The sequence below is a fragment of the Heterocephalus glaber genome, unplaced genomic scaffold (assembly GCF_053883595.1).
Source record: "Heterocephalus glaber isolate CG9 unplaced genomic scaffold, H.glaber_assembly_v1.0 deba00000621, whole genome shotgun sequence".
In the NCBI taxonomy this organism is placed as follows: Eukaryota; Metazoa; Chordata; class Mammalia; order Rodentia; family Bathyergidae; genus Heterocephalus; species Heterocephalus glaber.
In genome coordinates, this window is record NW_028258153.1 from 33,520,002 (window position 1) to 33,542,196 (window position 22,195).

At 51.8% G+C, this 22,195-nt stretch overlaps 1 protein-coding gene across 12 annotated transcripts in view; it reads left to right on the forward strand.

Annotated features, from left to right (window-relative positions):
* Wnk2 (WNK lysine deficient protein kinase 2) overlaps nucleotides 1–22,195 on the forward strand; it is a 127,186-nt gene that overhangs the window by 95,976 nt on the left and 9,015 nt on the right. For 5 of the 12 annotated variants that reach the window (XM_021248534.2, XM_013067571.3, XM_021248529.2 and 2 more), the window contains 9 exons: nucleotides 1,535–2,352; nucleotides 2,637–2,718; nucleotides 4,479–4,564; nucleotides 4,662–5,350; nucleotides 7,892–8,106; nucleotides 9,147–9,317; nucleotides 10,100–10,198; nucleotides 16,026–16,070; nucleotides 17,503–17,741. In XM_021248534.2, the coding sequence (XP_021104193.2) occupies nucleotides 1,535–2,352; nucleotides 2,637–2,718; nucleotides 4,479–4,564; nucleotides 4,662–5,350; nucleotides 7,892–8,106; nucleotides 9,147–9,317; nucleotides 10,100–10,198; nucleotides 16,026–16,070; nucleotides 17,503–17,741 (2,444 nt within the window). The remainder of the gene's footprint in view (nucleotides 1–1,534; nucleotides 2,353–2,636; nucleotides 2,719–4,478; nucleotides 4,565–4,661; nucleotides 5,351–7,891; nucleotides 8,107–9,146; nucleotides 9,318–10,099; nucleotides 10,199–16,025; nucleotides 16,071–17,502; nucleotides 17,742–22,195) is intronic. The other 7 variants (XM_087205940.1, XM_087205942.1, XM_021248528.2 and 4 more) reach the window with 6 other exon arrangements.

Consider the following 22,195-nt stretch of genomic DNA (forward strand, 5'->3'; position numbering starts at 1 on the left):
CCCCCTCCCTCTTGGCTGGGAGCAGTGGAACCCGAAAAATAAATTTTAAAAAGCTGTTCTACGGCTGGGCGTTGTGGCACATGCCTGTAATCTGAGAACTTGGAGCCCAGAAACATTTATACTATGTTCATGCAGTGGAAGTTTCAACATTATAAACACTTTACTTCTCCCTAATGGATCCATAGATTCCATGTGATCCTAGTTAAAATGTGAACCTTTTGAAATGGGCATCAGCAAGCTGACCATTTGATATTTGTGGAAATGCAAAAGCCAGGAAAAACCAGCGCATTAAATAAACATTCTTATTCAGCACACATAAAGAATGGTACAGATCAAAAGGATGAAAAATCAATAAAAAAATAAGAAACTTGGACATGTATGTCATTAAAAAAGTTATCCAGATGGCCAGTTAACATATGAAAAGTTGCTCAATTTAGTTAACTATCAAGGAAATACAAGTCAAAACCACAGTGAGATACTATCAGAGAGCTGTTAGTATGGTGCATGTGTGTGTGTAGGGAGGGAGGGAGGGAGGGAGAGAGACAGAGTGAGAAAGAATTGGAAAGAATGTGGAGAAAGGAGAGCCCTGTACACAGTTGGTGGCAAGGGAACTTAGTACAGCCATTATGGAAAACATCGTGGAGGTGCCTCAAAAATTATAGTAAAACTACCAAATGATCTAGCAGTTCCCCTTTTGGGTATGTGCTTAAGATGTAAAAGCAGAATCTGGAAGAAATAACTGCTCTCCCGTGTTCATTGCCGCATTATTCACGATAGCCAAAATATGCAAGCACCCTAAATGTCTACCAACAAATGAGTGAATACGGAAAATGTGTAGATATACAGTGGATTATTATCTGCCCATTAGAAAGGAAGTCCTGCCATTTGGAACAGTGTGGATGAACCTAGAGGACCTTATACTAATCAAACTAAGCCAGTCACAGAAGGTCAAATGCAGCCTGATTCTGCTTATGTGAGATGTCTAAAATAGATTCAGAGAGAGTAGAATGGAGGCTGCCAGGTATGCTAGGTAAGTTCCAGAAATGTGGCGAACAACACGGTACCTGTAGTTACCATATTGTGCACTTTCCAGTCATGTGTTACAAAGACAAAGGGTTAGCTGTTTTAAAGGAAGGAAAGATGGGCCCTGAGGCTGAGTGGGTTTGGAAAACACCTTACTTAACTTCATGAGCACATTGAGAAGTTTTTTGAATAGGCCAGTGCAAGATGGCAAGAGCCGTATCTGATGGAGATCACCTAGCAGGGAGGGTCTGGACACACAGATGAACAAAAAGAGAATGCAGCTGACAGTCGTGGGCCACAGAAAGATGTGTGGGGGTGATGACTGGGGCTGAGCCCAGGAGGTGAGAAGTCCACGGAGAGCATCCCAGGAAGGCAGCAGCCAGGCGGGCAGGGACCAGCTTGCAGGGGCCCCAGCTAGGATGTGTAAGGAGGGCACTTCTGTGGACAGGGAAGGAACAGTGAATAGTACCAGAGTGGGTGGGTACTGAGGCATTTTTCCTATTTCTTCTAGACCCAGCACTTTACACAGACCAGTTTTTAAAGGAACAACCCAGCTTCCCAGCTGGCCAGCAGCTCCTGAGCCAGGCAGACCCCAGTGACCCTCCGGGTGGGACACCAGCCCCTTTGGCACCACCCTCATCTCCCGTAACTGTGGTGCCCCAAGATGCAGCAGCACCAGCCAGCACTGTGCCAGAGCCAGCAGCAGGGACTGCCATCCAGGCAGAGGGTCCAGGGACCTCTCAGGGGCCAGCCAGTGAGCATGAAACTACCCAGCCACTGGCCGAAACTCATGATACCCAGCATGCCACACAGCCCCTCAGCACAGGCCAAGGACCTTCCACCTTGCCTCCAAAGGTCTCCAGTTGTCCCACAGGTTTAGGGGAGCCCTCCTCAAACAGGGAGATCAGTACTCCAGGGGAGCCACTGCCTGCTGTGGTGCCAGGGCCCTGCCCCCCCGGTGGGCCCCTGCAGCCTGCTGTGGGTCAGCCACCACCTCCACTCCCCACCGCAGTGGGGGCCATTGGCCTGGCTGTCCCCCAGCTCCCCAGCCCCCCACTGGGGCCTGCTACCACCCCCCCACCGCCGTTGGCCCTGGAGTCAGATGGAGAAGGGCCGCCCCCTAGGGTGGGCTTCGTGGACAACACCATCAAGAGCCTGGATGAGAAGCTTCGGACTCTGCTGTACCAGGAGCACGTGCCTACCTCCTCAGCCTCAGCCGGGACCCCTGTGGAGGCAGGCGACAGAGACTTCTCCTTGGAACCCCCAAGAGGAGATGGACCCCACAGGGAAGCCTTGGGGGCAGATCTCACCCGGCCACCCCAGCCCTCAGTGAGTAGCTAGATTCACCCAAGAGGATGTTTCCAGGATGGGGCACTGTTGGGGTGGACAGGCATCCCAGCTATGCAGGACCACCCTTGTCCCACATTCAGCCTGTTTAGTGACCCACCTGTGCAATAAGTGGTCTCTGCTCAAGGTCCTGCATACACTGCCTGAGCCCAGCCCAGCTGTCTGTCTAAGGAGATGGGTGCTGCCATAGGGGAAGCACATCTGTAGTGAAGCTGTGGACATGTTGATGAGAGCTCTCATGGCACTGCATCCTGTTTCTCTTGCAGTTGGAAAAATCAGAGACAACCCCTGCAGGATGGGGCCCAGTGGAGCAGGAGCAGGAGCAGGGTGCCTCTTCTCCAATGACAGGTAACGAGCTTGAGGTCACACAGGCCCTGCGCGCTCCAGGAGCCTCCAGCCTCTGTACTGTCACCTTGATGCTTTCAGGTGCAGGAGGGTCCCTTCACGATGAAAGGATCGAGTGCCTAGGGAGGGCTCAGACACAACAGAGGCCCTGAGACAGTTCTAGAGGGAACAACATGCTCATACTCCACAGAAGGCCAGCTGGGAACATGCTAGGACACTGTAGGGACTGTGTCTCCCACCCCCAAGGTCCCTGACGCCTGAGCATGCAAACACAGTGGGTATCCCTGGCCCTCGGGTTTCTTCAACAAGGTTCCTGATGCCCACAGAACACTTGTGGTTATTTTGGCTAGAGGAGGGGATAGGGATAGGGCTTGGGAGCTCCTGGAAGCGGCAAAGGCCGGGTGGTCCCCTGACAGGGATCACCCCTGACTCTGGCTCCAGCTGCAGTGCACCTCTGTATAGACTCCTGCTTCAGTTCTTTCCTTATCTGATGGCCTGAGTCTCTATCCTAAGGGAGCTTGCTCACCCTCTAAGGCATCAGGGCCCTTTCTAGCCTGGGAGTTCTTGGGTCCTGGGCAAGATAAGATTCAGTATCCAGTGGAGCCTGGAAATAGAGACCTGGGTTGTATCAGCAATAGGTGGGATCCCACAGTTCCCGGCTGCGCCCATGCAGGAAAAAGAGCGGACTGGCTTCTTCCTGCAACTCCACAGGATGACTGCATGCATTTCCAGATGCCAAGGGTTATGAGGGGCAGGGGTGGCCTACGGTGGGGCTCTGAAGTTGTGCACGTGAGGAGCTAGCAGTATATAACCTAGGGAAGGTAGGGGTCAGGGCAGAAGCAGGAGAGGCCTGATCCTGCCACCCACCAGCTACCCTGTCACCTTATGCCTGCTGACTTCCCACTGTGAGAGCTATCCCTCAGCCCTGTAGAAAAATGAAGAGACTGAACTTTTGTAACCTTCAGGCAGTGTAATTTGCATTCCAAAATCTGAAATCTTCCCTGGTGCAGAACTCATGGGGAAGCTCCAAGAGAGACTCAGATCAGAACAAATGAGTTTTTCTACCAGTCAGAGCTGTCTAGAAATAGAGGGAGTACAGTTCATAGTGAGTCTCATGTCCCTCGATGTATGCAGAAATGGGTTGGATGATGCCCCCCACAGGGGTGTGAGGAAAAGAGTCAAGTGTTGTCTACAGTTTTGGGACACTTGTCAGAGACTGGACAGGTTGTTGTCCCAGGAATTTGACATCCTAACCCTAACCCAGCTTGTACATGAGTTTCTTTTGCTCTATGGGGTATCAGCTTGCTGGGCTTCTGTCATTGGCTATTCAGGATGATCCCAGGAGAGCTGGCCAGAAGCATTGTGACCTCCCCGTCCCCCCATTCTGTAGATGGAGAACAGGGACAGCTGCAGGTGCAGTGCGCACTCCCTAGACACCACAGGAGCAGGGTTGGAAATGAGCCCCACCTTCTGCCCCATGAGTCCCTCTTAGAGTCAAAATTCACCTGAAGAAACGGGGTGTCACCACTGGTTTCCAGGGGCCTGGCTGCCTGAGTGGGCTCCAGCTCATGCCTCTGCTGTCCCCCAGGTTTGTAGGTATCTTCCATGAAGTGACATGCACTGAATGCCCAGGGCTAGGGCATCGATGGGTATTTGGGGTTTTAAAAACACAGTAGCCCCTTTGATTGCCAGCTCCCTTTCCCTACCCAGGGTGGGTCTCTTCCTTGTCCACCAGCCCCATGACATTGCTGGTGTTCCCACAGCAGAGTCGTCTTCCAGCAACACACTGGGCTGTGACAGTGATGGACAGGTGGCCTCAGACCCGCCTGCACCACCCAGTGCCCCCAAGGTAAGTGATGCTTTTGCCATGCCACTTGGCCAGTTGGTGGGGTTTGCTTTCAGCTGGTGTTCTCACGGAATCTCTTCTTTTCTGCTTGTTTCCAAAGGCTGTTCCTGCTTCTGCAAGCCCTGCATGCATACAGCCCACAGGCCAGAAGGGCAGGGTCCCCAGGGAAGCCTCAGAAGAGCCCACACAGAGCCACCTGGGGATAGTCACAGAAGGTGGCCAACTCAGCTGCCCCCAGACACATGGCACTCGGACCTCGGGGTCCTCCCGGAAGCGGCCAGGGCAGCAGGAGGGCAGCTCACCAGCCAAGACCGTGGGCCGCTTCTCAGTGGTGAGCTCACAGGATGAGTGGACGCTGGCCTCCCCCCACAGCCTGAGGTACTCTGCCCCGCCTGACGTCTACCTGGATGAGCTCCCCTCCACCCCTGATGTGAAGCTGGCTGTGCGGCGGGTGCAGACGGCCTCCTCCATCGAGGTCGGTGTGGGCGAGCCTGCATCCAGTGACTCTGGGGACGAGTGCCTGAGGAGGAGGCCCCCGGTGCAGAAGCAGTCCTCCCTGCCCAGTGCTGGTGCTGTGGCCAGTGACTTGGTGAAGAAGGCCACCGCCTTCCTGCACAGGTCCTCCAGGGCCGGATCCCTGGACCCTGAGACACCCAGCAGGGCAAGTGTGAAGGTCCCCACCATCAGCGTCACCTCCTTCCACTCTCAGTCATCCTACATCAGCAGCGACAATGACTCGGAGTTTGAGGACGCTGACATCAAGAAGGAGCTACGCAGTCTGCGGGAGAAGTATGTTGGGGGCTCACTGGTCAGGCTGGGCCATGGGGAGCGTTGGGGTGGAGGTTAAGGTCTGCTCACAGCAGCTGGTCCAGGTGACACGGCGCACACAGACCCATCCTGTGGCCATGTGCAGAAGTCCCCAGTCAGGGCGTCCTCCATGGTGGGCCAGCTGTCTCTGGAGGCTGCTTTTTTCTTTCTTTTCTGAGGGCCGCTCCTCCCTTAACAGCCAGAATTCTTCCTCTGTCGCCCTCAGGGAGGACACTGCAGGTTGTCCGAGACACATGCCTTCCCTACCCCCTCACTCTCTGTCTCTTCTCTCTTTATGTCTCTACCTTACTATGCCTCTGCCTCTCTTCTCCATAGTTGGGGTTGCTGCTACCTAGAGATGTCCTTTGGGGCAGGAAGGCGGCCTAACAGTACATGTCTGGGGTGTGCCTGACGGGACTCCACAATGCCTGTGGAACAGCCTATTTGCCCACGCTGTATAACTGGGCTCAGAAATAAAAGATATGGGTGAGAGAAGCCTTGTCTTTGGGCTTTGAGAACCACAAGAGTTCAGCAGGTCCAGAAGGAGATGAGCTGTAACCTGGGGGAGGCAGGAAGGCAGGGGGTTATGACAGTCTGCTGGACTCAGGGGCTCTCAGAAGGCAGCAGGGACCATGCCTCCCAGCAGAGCTTTCATTCAGGCGAGAGAGTGGAGGGGCTGAGGCCAGCACCAGCTGGGAACCTTTGGGGCAGAGGAGAGGACTTCTGGGCACAGCCTCTCAGTGGGATTTCCCCTGGGGAGCCAGCAGTCAGGGTGCAAAGGGAGCATTGGATACGAGATCATCCAGGAATGGAGTCCAGCAGAGAGCTTGTACCCTGAGTAAGATGGCCTGGGTTCCGGGGGCGGGGTCCTAGAGTCACTGGAGTTTAGAGATGGCTGAGGACCCAGGAAGGGGGAGGCAAGAGGAGGGAAGAAGGGAGTGTAAGAAGTACCTCTAAGGAAGGAACTGAGGAAACGCAGGAAGGGGAAGTTGTTCCCAAGAGGGCCTTGGAGCCCAGTGGAAAAGGGTAATCTTTTAAGAGGAGATGGGGGAGAATTGGGACTCCAATCTAAAATTGAGAGGACCTGCTGGCATCTGCTAGAAGGCAGCCGGTTATTCCCAAGCCTCTCTTGCCTAAGAGTCCCTGGACACCTTGTTAGTGTGCAGGTGTGAGGGCCGCATGGTTTCTGACACGTGCACTGGGACTTCTTAAGGCTCAGCCTAGCCTGTGCTTTCAGACGCCTGAGACTCCTGGGCCCCGAGCACTGGGGCAGCACATGTGCAGGGGTAGCAGGGCAGCAGCAATGGGACTCTGGGGACACAGATGTCAGGCCTCAGCACAGAGCTCTGACCTTAGATTCTGAATAAGAGGCCCCCTTTGCTGGCCCAGCACCACCACTACCAGCAGCCAGCCTCTCTCTGGAAGTGCTGCTCCTTTGCCCATGCAGATCCCAAGCACATAGCGATTTGTCATTCCCTGCTGTTTGTAGGGAGAAAACCACTCTGTGTTTTGTTATTTTTATGTATTATTTTTAATAGGTAAAGAAAGCCTTTCTTTCTCAAACATATGTGGCAGGTGTTAGAGATACAGAAGGAAAGAATCTGCCCCTTAACCCTGCAGAATCTAGGGATTTTTTTGAAGTTATAAGATGGTTTGTTTTCTGTTTTTGTTTGGTATTAGCAAAAGTCAGAACTTGCTTCCTCACTTATGACCGTGAAAATCACCTGTTTTCCCAGCATAAAAGGTGGAGGAAATGACCAGGGCAAGGAGCTGAGGAGCTGTGGCCCCATCTGGGCTGGCTGCGTACCATGGGGGTAGTGTCAGACCTCCCAAAGCTCAGCGCACGGTGCCAGAGGGCAGTGAGGGAGACGGCATATGTTCTGACTAGAGTCTCCAGGGAGTCCCAGCAGCACTCCCCCCCCCCCAGTCCACCCTTGCCCATGCCCAGTGATCCTCCTGCGTTCCACCTGATCTTCACCAAAACCCACCGCAGTGGACCCAGTGGTAGTGTTCAGCTTGGCCACCAGCCAGTACTGTCTTGTCAGCTCGCTTATGTAACACCCAAGATGCCTTCCCCACACCTTCAGCTGCCATGCACCGGGCAAGTCATATGTCTAGCCTGATAAACCGAGGCAACCCTTGGGTTCCAAGCACCAGCTGACTTTCTCTTCACCTGTGCTGGTGCATAGGGCTTTCATTGCAAGAATACGGATACATGTGGAGTCCCCTGGGCTCCCTGGCCATAAAGATAGTGTAGCGATGAGAATTCTGAGTATCTTCAAATGAAGCCCCTTAGCTCAGCTGTGTTGTTGAGTGTACCGGTGCCTGAGGCCCTTGGCCTTGCACCTGCCTGGCTTACAGTGCCATTACCAGACAGTGCCATTAATGCCCCTATGTGGCCTTTCTAAGTGGCCCCCAAAGAGATGCAGGGATGGATGCCAACCCTATGTCACCTTTCTCCCCACCGCCAGCCCCCACCTATGGGGGAAGCCCACTTGCCCTGCCTCCTCTCTCCTTCCCCAGGCACCTGAAGGAGATCTCAGAGCTACAGAGCCAGCAGAAGCAGGAGATTGAGGCTCTGTACTGCCGCCTGGGCAAGCCACTTCCACCCAACGTGGGCTTCTTCCACACGGCGCCCCCCACTGGCCGTCGGAGAAAAACCAGCAAGGGCAAGCTGAAGGCTGGCAAGCTGCTCAACCCGCTGGTACAGCAGCTCAAGGTCGTGGCCTCTAGCACAGGTTGGCCTGCTGGGAGGAGTACTGCACTGGGGCTGGCTGGGAGGAGGTGGGGGCCCCTGAGGGGGATTGGGAGGCGGGCTCTGTGCAGGTGTGACACCCCCAGATCTGGAAGAGTATCTGGGGTTTTCTTCTTTCTGAATCCTCTCACTGGAGTGGGGAGATCACTCTGGGCCCCGGGAGGCCCTGAACCTCTGTGCTTGGTGCAGAGGGGCCAGGCCTGGGCTTTGGTAGGACCTGCTTGGAGCCAGGCCTCAGCGCTGAGTGAGAAGGGTGTGTTCTCAGCCACCCCTGGGCTGTGGGTGTGCCAGGGAAACCTGAGATCATTCTTTCTACCTGCTCTTCCCTGCAGGATGCTGACTGGGACAGAGAAGGTGGCTGCTCCCTTTGACCTATATCTCAGGCACATGTCTTTGGGGTGAGGAGAGGATGGTATTGTCCTCCTAGACTTGTAAGGGTGGCACCCGGTGCCTGGGGCTGTGCCAGCCTGGCTCTGGGCAGCATCCATGCAATCGCGAGTTCCTTTGATCATCCTGAGTGGCACTGTGGAGTGCACCCTGGCCAGCACTCCCAGCACTCCCAGCAGTCCCAGCAGTCTAGGGTGGAGACCCAGTGAGCCCAAGTTTCCAAAAGTGCCAGGCAGGAAGGCACTGGTGAGTTAACCACAAACACTCCCTAAATGCAAGCCATCCCCGAGTCACACAGGTTACCTGGATTTAGTACCAAGTCCTGGATATCAGGAAGAACTATTACGGTGAGAGTGGCACAGGCCACTTTGAGTCCATGTATAAGCCTGTTACTTACTACATGGGACAGGTCCAAAGTCCAGCATGGCATTGGGTGTCAGTGGAGATGGGGTACTTTCTTTGATTGTCCTCAACATCCCCATCCAAAAGATGGGCTGTCCATGTGCCAGTTGTCTGTAGGAGACTCTGCACTTCTCCGAGGTCACCCAGCAAAGAGCAGAACACAGACCCAGCCCGTGCCCTCCCCTCCCTGGTGGCACCTCATGGCATGTCGCCTCTTCTCCCCTCCCCGCCCAGGTCACTTGTCTGACTCCAGCAGAGACCCTCCCGCTAAGGACCCTGCCCACGCCAGCACGCCCCCATGTGCGAAGGCAGTTCAAACCCAGCAGCCCTGCTCCGTCCGAGCCTCCCTGTCCACAGACATCTGCTCCGGCTTAGCCAGTGACGGAGGCGGAGCTCGTGGCCAAGGTGATTTCCAGCTTGCCTGTCTCCAAGCATGTGCCAGCCACGTAGGGCCTCAGTGGTGTCCCAGGAGTATTCCCATGTGGGTCAAGGGGGTCAGGGCCGCAGCCAAGGCTGCTAAGCAGCTTTGCAAAAGAAAAAAAATAAGGCAAGAAAAAGATGTAGTCTTTGGATTCAAGAAGAAAATTGTCCCCTCATCACCAGGACTTTCTGTAAGTGGCTCAGAAGCAGGTGATGGTTTTTTTAGTACGGGCTTTGGGGAGGTGGCCAGGACCGGGAGGGATCAGCCCAATGACCAGGGAGAAGATGGGGCCTGGCATCTCCCTGTGGCCCGTGGCCCCCATTCCTAGGCACTGGCTGCCCTGCAGCAGAGCCTGATGGTGCTAAACACCAGGTCCTTCCACAGTCCAGGGGACAGCTGGGGGACAAGGGCTCAGCTCTGCAGCTGGGAGTGTGGCCCTGGGGAGGAAATGCTGTCGCATCAACACTGTCGTGGCCGGCAGCACCTGCTCAATAAGGCACTCTCCTGTCCTCACCGTCTCTGTCCAGAGAAATCATGGTGACCGAGGCAGGTGCCCCACTCCTTTCCTCCGGGCCGCTTCTCTTCCGTTCCTCCCGCTGCCTCCTTCCCGTTCCATGGTTGGTGGTTGTGGTGCTTGGGCTGGGCTAGGTGGAGCCGTGGATGGTTAGTTGCGAGGCTGGTGTGTCTGTTGGTGTGGAGGAGGAATCGCAGCAACCTGTACTTGATGAGTGTCTCTCTGTTTTCTTCCCTTTATATTCATTTGCAGGCTGGACGGTTTACCACCCAACGTCTGAGAGGGGGACCTATAAGTCTAGTAGCAAGCCTCGTGCTCGATTCCTCAGTGGACCCGTATCTGTGTCCATCTGTCTGTATTTGTTCTTTTGTATTTTCCCACCTCCCAGCCCTTGGTTTCTCCCCTCCCCACTTCCTGTCTTCATTTCCTCTCATACATTTCATAGGATGCCTCCCCGACCCCTGGCAGTCAACCCTCAATAGGACAGGTGGACCCCATGAGTCCTTCCCACTGAATGCCACTGTCCATGCCCACCCCAGCCCAGATGGCTGTGTGCATGCTCTTGGCTGTGCCCGGGCACCAAAAGCATGTGTAGTGGCGAGCCTGCCTCCATCCAGGCCCCTCCACCCACATGTGCCAGGGCCTTCTGCATTCCTTCCGTCACCTCATTTATTTTTTTTTAATTTGGACCTAGTTTTCTTTTCTGTTGCAATTGTGGCCAGTATACATGTCTGCTGTCCCCCAATTCCAGTGACAACAAAAAGACAACCCCAACCTTCCTAGATACATGGTATGCTGCACATGTGTCTGGGCTCTGAAAGCATACATGTAGCAGCCAACACTGCCCTGAAGATTCCTGTAGGGTGTGACCTCTTACAGGGGCCGAAGCCCAGTACCCAGTCCTATGACTGCCCACCATCCCCATGCCCTGCATATGGAGAAGCTAGAAACCTGCCCCTGGGGCTGAGGATGTAGCTCAGTATCAAAACGCTTACCTAGCATGAGCAAAGCCCTGGGTTCAATCCTAGCACTGGAAAAAGAAGAAAATATTCTGGGGCTTCCTAAGTCCTTCCTCCCCCAACACAGAAATATGATCCCCTCTATAATCTGCTCACTCCAGCTCCAAAAGTTGAAACTGACATCTTGCCCTGAGGCTTTTCCTTTGGTGCAGTGTCCTGCCTGCTCCTTGTCCCCTACCACCCAGCTGGAGCACTTTGCTCTCTGTTTCCCAATGACCCATGGGAGATCAGGGAGGGAGTCAGTGACACAACTCCTCCAACCTCCACCAAACCAAGCCCAGTTCCACCCTCGGAAGAGACCTTAGGACTCTCCTGGGAGGGCACACTTGCTAGGGCCACCCACTGTGGTTCAGTTTGTTTTTAACCCTCACAGTGATTGGTCCCCCTAGCCAAGCTGTGGAGTTTTTAGATTTTTGTCTTTTAAACAAACATTGAGCTTTTTGGCAGTTGGATTGGAGATGCTGGTTTGGGGCACATAACTTTTTGCTTGTACAATAAAGATACATTGTGTTTGTTGGGACCCAGAGGCCACATCTGCAGTAAGCGACCATTGCCATTATCCCACCCCACCTCCATCAGAGACCCATATTGGTTGTCACTCTCCTGGTGGGACAGGGCAAGGGCACGGGGCCTTATGGCAACGTTAGAGGCTTCCAGTGGCTTTCTGTCCATTTAGTAGACTACCCCATCTGAGCCACTAGCAATCACAAGCATCCGGCTAGTGGTGTGTCTCAGGGTTTCAGTCAGTTGCTGAGTTGAGGATGGGGAGGGGTCTGGAGGCTGCCCTCTGTCATCCTTTCTTTCCTGCAGGCTGGCCCCATCCTGGTCCCTATTTGCCAGGGACCTCTCTTGGTATTCCTGGCACATGTGAGGCTCATATTGGGCTCATCCCCAGGGTAACAGCACCTGGAACTTTGAGTGTCTCCCATCCCCAGAGCAGCTGCCAGCCAGTCTTGAGAACCAGAGCAAATCAAATGGCCACTTTCCTCCTGCTCGTGAGGCAAAGTGGTGTGATTGTGCTTCTGAGATCCAGACCACTGCTTTACCCAAGGTCATGTTTAAGGGTTTTCATTGGTTATACTGAGTCATTGGTCCAAGATTTAAAAATCAAAAATGAAGCAGAGCACAGTCAAAGGTCTGGTGGCCAGGAGGATGGGATGTCTGAGGCAGGCTTGGCAGATTGGCTTCAGGTGTGGCTTGTGGGGCCCACTCAAGCCTCATGAGTCCCGTAGGCCTTGTGCTTGAGCCACAGCCCAGCCTCTTCATGCTTGGTCAGTTCAGCCCTGCACAGCAGGTCAGGCAGAGCCCAGGTGGGTGCCTGCCCTGGGTACCTCCTGCTGTAGCACATGGACTGGGAAGGTGACAGCTCAACCACCCATCTCCCCCTGCTGCCTGTGGGGAATGCCATTGGAAGGGCCTCCCTGTCCCCTGTGCCACTGGCCTCTGGGCTGTAGAGCCTGAGATTCTCACTGAGCCCTCCGTCTGTCTCCTGGCTCCAACAGGGGAGCCCTCAAGAGTAGGGGAGGGGGTGGCATTGAGGGACTGAGCATTACATGTATGGGACTGGAGGAAGAGTCAAAGTCCCATGAGTACAAGAGGACTGCAGCAGTGGGGCAGAGCAGTGGGAGGTTGGGAGGAGGAACCACCCTCCACCTGGAGTGGGGGCAGCAGGAGCAGATAATAAGGAGACTAAAAGATTCCAGTCCTGCATGGCCATGGGGCTGGGTGTCAGGTGGTCGTGGTGTCCGGTGACACTGCAAGGAAAGGGAGGGCTAGAGCCTGAGTTGCGGCAGGGGAGGGGCAGCAGGCTCTGTCCAGTGCTGGCTTGACACGGCTCAGAGTTCGGGGGTCCACTGCTGCAGTGTGTGGCATTGCCACTTCCCAGAAGAGAAGAGGTTCCAGGAAAGTAAAACATGCTTGAAATTTTGACGCGCAGAAAGATCTCAACTTCCATGAAGCTCAGAGAAGAAACAGCCCCAGACAAGGTGGTGCAGCCAGGCCAGATGATGGGCAGGGACCTGTCTGGGGCAGGAAAGCAGAGGGACAGTTGGCTCCAGAGGCAGAATGGACCCCAGAGGAGCTGGAGTAGGTGGAGAGGGGCAGCAAATGGGCAGGCCCCGGGAGTGCGGACCCTCTGTCAGACTGCCCCCCCCAGCGAAGGTGTGACCTCCGCCAGCTGCTGACCTATGGGACTCCTTGTGGATGGAGGGACTTGGTGACTGTGTATGTCCTAAAGGAGTCCAAGAGGAGGGATCCAGAACCTCAGGCAGCACTGGTGGTTCTGTTGGTCAGAAGCTGTGGTTACGCCCCCGGACAGCCTCCTTTTGTATCCTCCCTCTGACGAGGCAAGCACTGGCACTCTCTGGACCTTTCTTAGCATGCAGGACCTGTGGAGTCTCATGTTGTCTTCTTCTTGTCTTTTGTTTGCATCCTATTTGGGTCAGGGACCCCTGTAGCACTCCCAGCCTCCCAACTGTCTGCCCACATTGGGATGTTCTTATCCCTCTCTGGTCGGGAGAGAGTGGCAGTTGCGTTTGGCTATCTAAAGGCAGGCCCTTGGGGACCCAACACAGTGCAGCCTAAGACAAGTACAAGTGTCCCCAGACCACCCCCCACAGGACCAAGGCATGTCCTTGTTTCTGAATCGATGCATCATGGACAGTTTTGGTGATTCTCTCAGCTTGACAATGCAAATGCTTGATGCAGAGACAGCCTGAAAGGTGTTTTAGCCATGGATGCTGGCCCAGGGGTGTGACATCCTGTTGGGTCAGGATGGCCCCTGGAGGTTGTAAGAGGGATGAGAAGTCAGCTGGATGCAGAGCCGGAGCTGCCTGGTACCAGGAGGGCCAACCCCCGGGGTTTGTGTAGATGCTCCTGCTGTTCTTGTGAACTTTGTCAGTATTTGAACACTGAGATATAAAAAGCATATGTGAGGAATTGCTCCAGGCCTGACCTGCTTTTTAAGCCATCTGTCCTAGTCAGACATCCTCAGCGCTGAGTCCTTCAGGCTGGAGGTGTTCTCCTTGCCACCTGCCAAGGACTCGACAGGTGGCTGGCACTCGAGCTGCAGAAGGGGAGACTGCAGAAGGAACAGTGTGTGGTTTGTGCCTGAGCGTGATGCAGGGTGGAGCAGGCCAGTGAGGGACACCAGGATGAGCCCTGGCTAAAACTGTCATGCATCAGGAGGCATCATCTTTCTCTCCATTGCTACCTTTGGGGATCCAGTGGGAGCTTCTCCATCAAATACCCTCTGGTGAGCACATACACAGCAGGGCCCAGACAAGGGGAGAGATGCTCTGGAGAGGTGGAGTAGAAGTCCACAGCTGGGCAGTGCTGTCCAGAAGGAACCGTGTCCCTGCCCCACCAGGAGGTTCCTGTGCCCTGGAGGCTCTGCCTGAGAGCCGCAGAGAATGTGGCCTTGGTATCAAGGGGCCAGCACTAAGAGCTTTGTGTATAGATTGGAGCTAAGCTGTCTATGCTCTGGTCACCTGGGGACAGAGACAGGGAAGGCTGGATGGTGGGAGCCACTGTGCTGTGGTCACCTGAGGCCTAAGAACAGGAAAGTGTGACGATAGCCAAGAACAAGTCCAGAGTACAGAGCTGCCAGTCACTCTAGGAGTTGCCATGTGGGCGCCAGTGGCCTTTATCTAAAGCACCTAAGGTAGCCCAGCTGTGGGGACCCTGTGAGATTCTCTCTCTCTCCCTCCTCCCCCCACCCTGTCCTGGGACCATCCCTATGGGGCTGTGGCAGCCAGATAGTTACAACCCCACACAAAGCCTGAGGGTACACTGGTGCTCTCCTAATGCCCTGCATTCAGGACTCCAGCCCAGTCTGCAGCCAGACCCCAGGGGCTCCTGCCTTACACAGAAGGCAACACTTTGTTTCAAAAGTGGACCAGAAAAGGAAGTGGCTTTGCCTTTCTTATCCAGAGTGGATCTGACTGGATCCCTCCTTTCCTTCCTTTTTGCTTATTAAAGACTGCAGCCAAACAGCACCTCACTTTCACCATGGTAGCCTTAGAGGGGATACAGAATGAACTAAATAAGTCAAGTAAGTCTGTGGGAGCTGGGTTTCAGATCTTTTATATACTGAGTTCTGCTGTGGACCTTGGCCAACATTTGCCCACTGTTCCCCAAGGCAGGAGAAGGAATGCTGATGTCACCAGGTTTTCCAGGTCCCCAGATGTTCCCAATCTTTTGGAATGGTGCCAACCGTGTGCCCCTTCCTGTGGGCTTGTTGCTGCATGGAAATGCAAATCCTCAGTGCTAGTGTGGCTTTGCTGAGTGACCTTGGGGACGTCCGAGCTTGCCCTTGTAGTCTCAGCTTTCTGGGAGGCTGTAGGGTAAGTTGGAGTGGCAGGACCTCTCAGCATACCTGCTGGCCAACCTCAGGCTCCATCCCTCCAGGCCCTGCCGGATGTCACACTCAGTGTATTGCCTGCCTGAGAGACACTAGGCTGCCTCTGGACAATGGGGACTGATCCCCTTAGTAGTGGTCCAGGAATGAGGAGCCCTCGACTTGCCCCTGGGGGAAATGGACTTTTACGGAAGAGGAAGCAGTGTCCTCCAGAATCAGTCAGCCCTCCTGTTTCCCTACTTGATGCCCCTATCTGACCTCATCCACAGCAGCCATCTGGGATCCAAAATTGGCCTCAGACCTGCAAAACAATGTATCTTTTTGCACTTGGAAAACCTCCAGTGGCTTCGGTGGCCAGCCAGCCCAGGCAGTGCCCAGTTCTAGTCAGGGGACCTGTGGCTGGCTCTGTGGGTTTTCCTGCCTCAATTGGTGCTCCCCAAAGCCTGGCTTTTCAAAACCAAGTGGTGTACTTGCTTTTTTTTTTTCCCCCTTGTTTTGCTTTTCTTTTTCCTTTCTCTTTTTCTTTTTCTGGAATATGCTTCTAGATACAAACACTTCTCCCGAAGCTTGGGGCCTTGCCCTGGCACCTCTGCCTCCTCAGTGAAGCCTGTGAGAGCCTGCACACTAACTCTGGGGGTGCCAACCCCCGTTACCCCAGGCCAGGCCGGCCCTCCTCTCTGAACTGCTGCCTGTGTCTGTCCCTCCCTGCGCACTGACAACTTTGCTTAAATGTGGTAGCGTGACCGGTGTGTTCCGTTCTGCCTAACCCTGTGGTCTTGTGTCGTTTGTTTTTCCCTTACAGGGTCAGCCCTGAAGCGTCTCTGCCTAGGCAAAGAACACAGCAGTAGTAATTATCTGGGTTTTTTACCCCCTTTGTCCCCTCTCATCGCATGGGCTTTCTCGTGGCTAGTGCGCAGCAGGGTGGCCCGCAGCAGGGTGGCCTGCTCTGTGCCTGCCCCTCAGGCTCTGCTTTGCTTCCGCCTGGCAGGATAGCTGCCCATGGCTCCCCTTTGTGTCTCCATGGCTCCTAGAGTTTGTGCGGCCTCGCCAGTTCATATCTAACAGGCTTGTCCTTCTCCGGAATGTCCACAAATTACCAATCATTAATTGGCTCCTTTTCCAAAACCGTAGGAATCAGTATTTCCTTGAAGTGCTAAAGATGAGTGCTTCCCCCGAGGAGAGATACAAGGACCGAATGGGTATTAGTCTACCTGGGCCACTCACACCTCTCCCATCTCTTCTCTCTCCTCCTCCTCCTCCCCCTCCCCCTCCCCCTCCCTTCCCCCACCTCTCTCTTTCCCTCTCGCTCCTTTTTAAAATTTTTTCAAATTTTCATTTTTATTTCCTGGCTGAAGTTTTCATATAGAAATAGCTCTATGTGTGTAAAATCTCATCACTAATTTTCAGTCGTTTGTGTCTTTGCCTTGTCATTGCTAGCCACTAAAGTACACTACATTTTGGAACAGCTTGTTTAAAGAGATGGTCATTAGTTTTTGGTGGAGTTTTTATTAGTGCAGAAAAAGATTTTTAAATTGGCTTATTCAAAATCACCAACTAGAAATGATGTATGTAGGGGAAGAAGGGGGGAAAACATGATTATTAAAAAATTTTTAAACCCCTGTGTTGGTCATTAAAACACAAAACTTTGAATGCAGCAGCTCAGCACAGGGCTCCAGGTCCCCCGCCTCTCTGCCTCAGCAGGAGCTCTCTGTATTCTTCCCCATATGATCCAGTAAGGAAAGGCTGTTGCCTAATCTTGAGTTCCAAACAATCAGACCATTAGAATTCACTCATGTAAATGCAAATCATGCAGGCTGCCTGGGGGTGCTAAGCACTTAGCAAAACATTCCCGCTTCTGCTGTCCTTCCTCTTACCCTGAGGATGCCTGCCAAGGCCAGATAGAGCATGAGGAATTGGACACTGTCCCTGTGACACCAGTGCTGTGTTAGGAGTTCCCCATGTGACTGGTGGAATGGCAGGAGAGGGCATAGAGAGAACTCTGAGCAGAGGCTGCCAGCTGTGCGGGGTCTGTCCCCTTGCCTGGCTTATGACATGGGCAATGGCTGCCTGGCATAGCCAGGTCATTTGCAAATGCCCCAACATGTCTAAAACTGGGCAGCAGGGCCCTGTGATCCAGACCACCTCTTGAAGCAAGGCGTTGCCTGAGCAAAGTGAGGCCATTTTCTTGGCCATCACATAAAAATGACTGAAGCCAGCCCACCGGTGGCGCTGGGCGAGTGTGTGGCGTCACCAATCCTGGACTGTATGTGACTCCCCAGGGTCCTCCACCAGCAGCCTGGCCCCAGGCCCCGAGCCAGGTCCCCAGCCCACCCTGCACATCCAGACGCAGGTGAACAATAGCAACAACAAGAAAGGGACCTTCACCGATGACCTGCACAAGCTGGTGGATGAGTGGACGACCAACACGGCGGGGGCAGCGCAGCTGAAGCCCACGCTCAACCAGCTAAAGCAGACACAGAAGCTGCACGGCATGGAGACCCCCGGCGAGGCGCGGGCTGTGAGTACAGGCGGTGCAGCTCTGCCCCGGAGTGGAGCAGTGGGCATGGTGACCGGAAGTAGTTGCTGGCATCCAGTGTGCCAGTTGTGTACACATAAAGCACTTTGCTTTCGTGACCTGAGCTTGTCATCACCACAGCCCTTTGAGTGAGGCTCTCTCCTCGTACAGAGTCAGAGATACGTGACTTGCCTGTGGTCCCCAGCAGGTGGAAGGGGCAGGCTAGGCCGGGACTGTGACTCTAAAGCCTAGCTACAGCAAACCCTGCCATGTGGGCTGCATGTGTAGCCTTAGCTTTGGGGACAGACACATCTCTGTCTGCACTCGTCTGTCTTCAGGCTGGCAAAGGGAGCAGTTGTGCACATCACCCTCTCATGACAGCCAGCGGCAGGCTTCAGCTCACAGGCAGGGGAGCCGACAAGGGGGAGGGCAAGGAGTTGCTCTCACATCTTGGCAGGTGTGCGTTTTTGTGTCAGTACTCGGAGGACTTTTCCCTTGTCTTTGAATTTTCTGGGGGAGTTTGAAATATTGGAATTATTTCCACCTTAAATGTTCAGTAAGTTCTTAGACCAAGCTAAGGGCTGCCGTACTTTTGTTGTTGTTAACATCCGTCTATAAGCTTTTGAGCACACACCAGTTGAAAATCTGCAGTGCACACCTGTGTGCCACTATCTATACTCTGGTTGACGTTTTGCTGTACTTGTCACACATCTGTTTGTCCCTGGTGGGAAAGGTGTTCATTTAGGGATCTGGTTCCTTCTACAGTTTTAAGGTCATTTGCATTTTCTGGTTTTTCTTGACAGTCTTGTTAAGTTCTGCTTTCCTAGCAATTGCTATGCCTCCACTAAATTTACCTAAATTTTCAAATCAGTTGCCATACAATTGCTTATAATAGCTTTTATTTTTACAATTTGGAGGATTTGTCTTCTTTCCAGATATTGGTTATTGGTGATCCTCCCTCCGTCTCCCTAAGGATTTGTATACTTTATTGGCCTTTCCCAAGAACTTTGATAATATTCTTTATTGTATGCTTAATTAATTTCTTCCTTTTATCATTTCTTTCCTTCAGTCTTTGGCCAAATCTTGTTCTGGACAGTTTCTTATGGTGTGTAGTTCATTGGTTACTACATTCAGGCTATAGAATCTCCTCCAGTTACATCACAAAAGTTCCAGTATATAGTATTTTCACTAACCTTCATTTCAAAATAGTTGTGATTTGAAGAGTACTAATTTTTCTTATGACCTCTTTATTAGTGGTTTTTAGTTTAGCTACACTGTGATATGTGCTTTCAATTCTTTGAAGTTTTCTGGGACTTTCTTTTGACCTATGTTGTCAACTTTTGTTGCTGTTCGTGTGATACTTTAGCTGAATCTGGTTGTTTGTTTGTTTGTTTGTTTTTTAAATGGTGTTACTAAAAATTGAACCTAAGGCCTTTGCACTGAGTTACATCCCCAGCCCTTTTTTTCATTTTTTATTTTGAGACAGGATCTCACTGAGTCATTTACATTGCCCAGGGTGGCCTCAAATTTGTGATCCTCCTGCCTTGGCCTCCCAGAATACTGCAATTACCGGGGTGTGTGTCCCCATGCCTGGCTAGTGTCTTCTGTCTTCTCCTCTCCACATCCACATCCCCAAACTATATCACCTTTATTTCTCTCTCAAACACCTGTAGATCCCCTCGACAGTTACACCTCTGTTAGTCAGCTTTCCTTTGCTGAACCAAAAATCATGTGCACGGTGTGAAAGAGAAAGAAAGGGTTTGTTTTGGCTCATAGTTGCAGAGGTTTCAGTCCATGGTCATTTGACTCCATTGCTTCTGGGTCCATGGTGAGGCAGAGCATCATGGTGGGAGGCATGAAACAAAGCGGTCACTTCTCATGGTGGACAGGAGAGAGACAGAGACCAGGTATAGGATATACCCTTCCTCCAGGTTTCATCCCCAGTGGCCTACTTCTTCCAGCCAGGCCCCACCTCCCAACTGTCCATTCATCTATAAACTCAATCCATTTGGGTATCGATCAGTGGATGAATCCATTGATAAGCTAGCACCAGCATGGTCCTATCACCTTCCCAAAGCCTCACCTCTGAACTTGTGAGCCTTTTGGGAGATGTTTGTAATTCAAACCATAAGAACCTCCATAAGTCTAGACTCCTCCAATCCATTTTCTGTGGAATTACTTTATTCTGGGACAAAGTTAGTGATCCCAAATATGTCCTCATGGCCTTTGGGATCTGCACCCCAAACCTGGGCTCCAACCACACCAGCTATTCCTGTGTTCAAATATTCTAGATTCTCACTAAAAATTTTGTATGGTAAAATATATGTAATATAAAATGTACCATCTTAACCATTTGGAATTAAGCACATCCACATAGTTATACGGTGCCATCTTCCATTCACAGAACTTTTTTATCTTCCCAAAGAGACATTCTGTCCCCATAAAACACTAACTGCCCATTTCCACTCCCCAATCCCTGGCACCTACCTGTCTACTTTCTCCATCTGTGAGTTTGATCATGCTTGGGTCTTTGTCTGAATGGAATAATACAATATGTGGTCTTTTCTGATTAGCTTAGTTTATTTAGTATGCCTTCAAGGCACATTCACATTGTGGTATATATAAGAACTTCATTCTTTTTTATCCCCGGTGTTTTTAGTGTTGTAAACTTCACATAACAACACTTACCATCTTAAACATTTTAAGTGTAGGGTTCAGTGACATAAAATACATTCATAATATGGTGTAACCATGACTACCATCTGTGTCCAGAATTCATTTCATTTTGTATATTAGTCAGCTTGTGTCATTGTGCCATGCACCTAAGATAAACAGCTTAGAGGAAGAAAGGTTTATTTTAGCTCACAGTTTCAGAAGTTTCCCTACATGAGAAGGTACTTCATTGCTTTTAGGTTTGTGGCAAGGCAGGACATTGTGGCAGAAGGATGCAGTGAAGGAAAGCTGCTCACTTCAGGACAGCCAGGAAGCAAAAAGAAAAAAGCCAGAGAGGAAGGGATTGAGGTCCAGATAAAGTCCCCAAAGTCACAACTCCATGATCCTCTCTCTTCAGTGAGGCTCCATGTTCTGTTTCTGTCACTTCCCAGTTGTCTTAGTTACTTTTCTCTTGTTGCTGAGACAAAATACTCAACACCTAAAGTTAAAAGAGGAAAGGTTTATTTAGCTCACCATTTGTAGAGGTTTCAGTCAATAATCTGCTGGCTCCAAGACAGAGTGGCACATGGCAGAGGAGGGTCATGAAGGAGAAACAGTTCAGGGTGCCCACACAGTAGCAAAAGCCACAAGGAACCTTAACAGTGTCTTTCTGCCCCTTTTATCTTATTCAAACTACTTAGGTCAGGTAGCACTCTGCCCTTAATCCTAGTGCCCTAGACCCTCGTCCCACCATGAGTCAGTCAAGCACTCTAGATCCAGCCACCTCTGAAAACGCCCCACCTCATTGGCATGAGACTTTGGGGGGGACAGCTAAACACAAGCCATAACAAACGATAACGCCAGTAATGCCACCAAATTATGGTCTCATCAACGGATTAATCTACTTGATGAAGTTAGAGCCCTCATGATTCAATCACTTCCCAAAAAGCCCATCTACTGGCAATCAACCATTAGCACATGAGTTTTGGGGACATCTCAATCCAAACCATAACACCTTCCAAACTGAAATTCTGTCCTGATAAAGCAGTTAAGTCCTCATTGCCCCTGTCCCCAGGCCCTAGAAACCACCATTCTACTTTTTCTACTTTTTATTTTTATGAATTTGACACTGTAGGTACCTCAGGCATCCTATAGTAGTCATCTCTGGCTGGCTTGTTTCACTTAACATGATGTTCTCGAGGATCATCCATGTTGTAGTATGTGTCTGAATTTCCCTCCCTTTTAAGGCTAAATAATTCTGTATTTATAGCCCACAGTTAGTTTATTCATTCATCAGTGGGCACTCTGGTTCCTTCCATATTTTGGATATTATAACAATGCTGTGATAAACAAATACCCTTTAAGCCCTGCTTTTGATTCTTTCAAGTACATACCTAGAAATGGAATTGCTGGATCATTTGGCAATTCTATTTTTAATGTTTTGAGGAATCTCCATACTGTTTTCAGCAGCAGCTGTACCATTTTACATTCCCAGCAACAGTACATAAGGGTTCAATTTTCCCACATCCTCACCAACACTAGTTATTTCCTGGTGTCTTAGTTTTGATTCATATTTCCCTAATGACTAAGTATTGAACCTCTTTTCGTGTGCTTATTGGCCATTTTCTTTAGGAAAATGTCTGTTGAACTTCTCTGTCCTTTTTTGGGGGGGTACCGGGGATCAAACTCAAGACCTTCCACTTGCAAGGTAAGCGGCAGAACCACTGAGCTAAATCCCCAGCCCTCTCTGTCTATTTTTGATGTGGGTTGTTTGTTTTTTTGTTAATGAGTTCTAAGAACCTCTG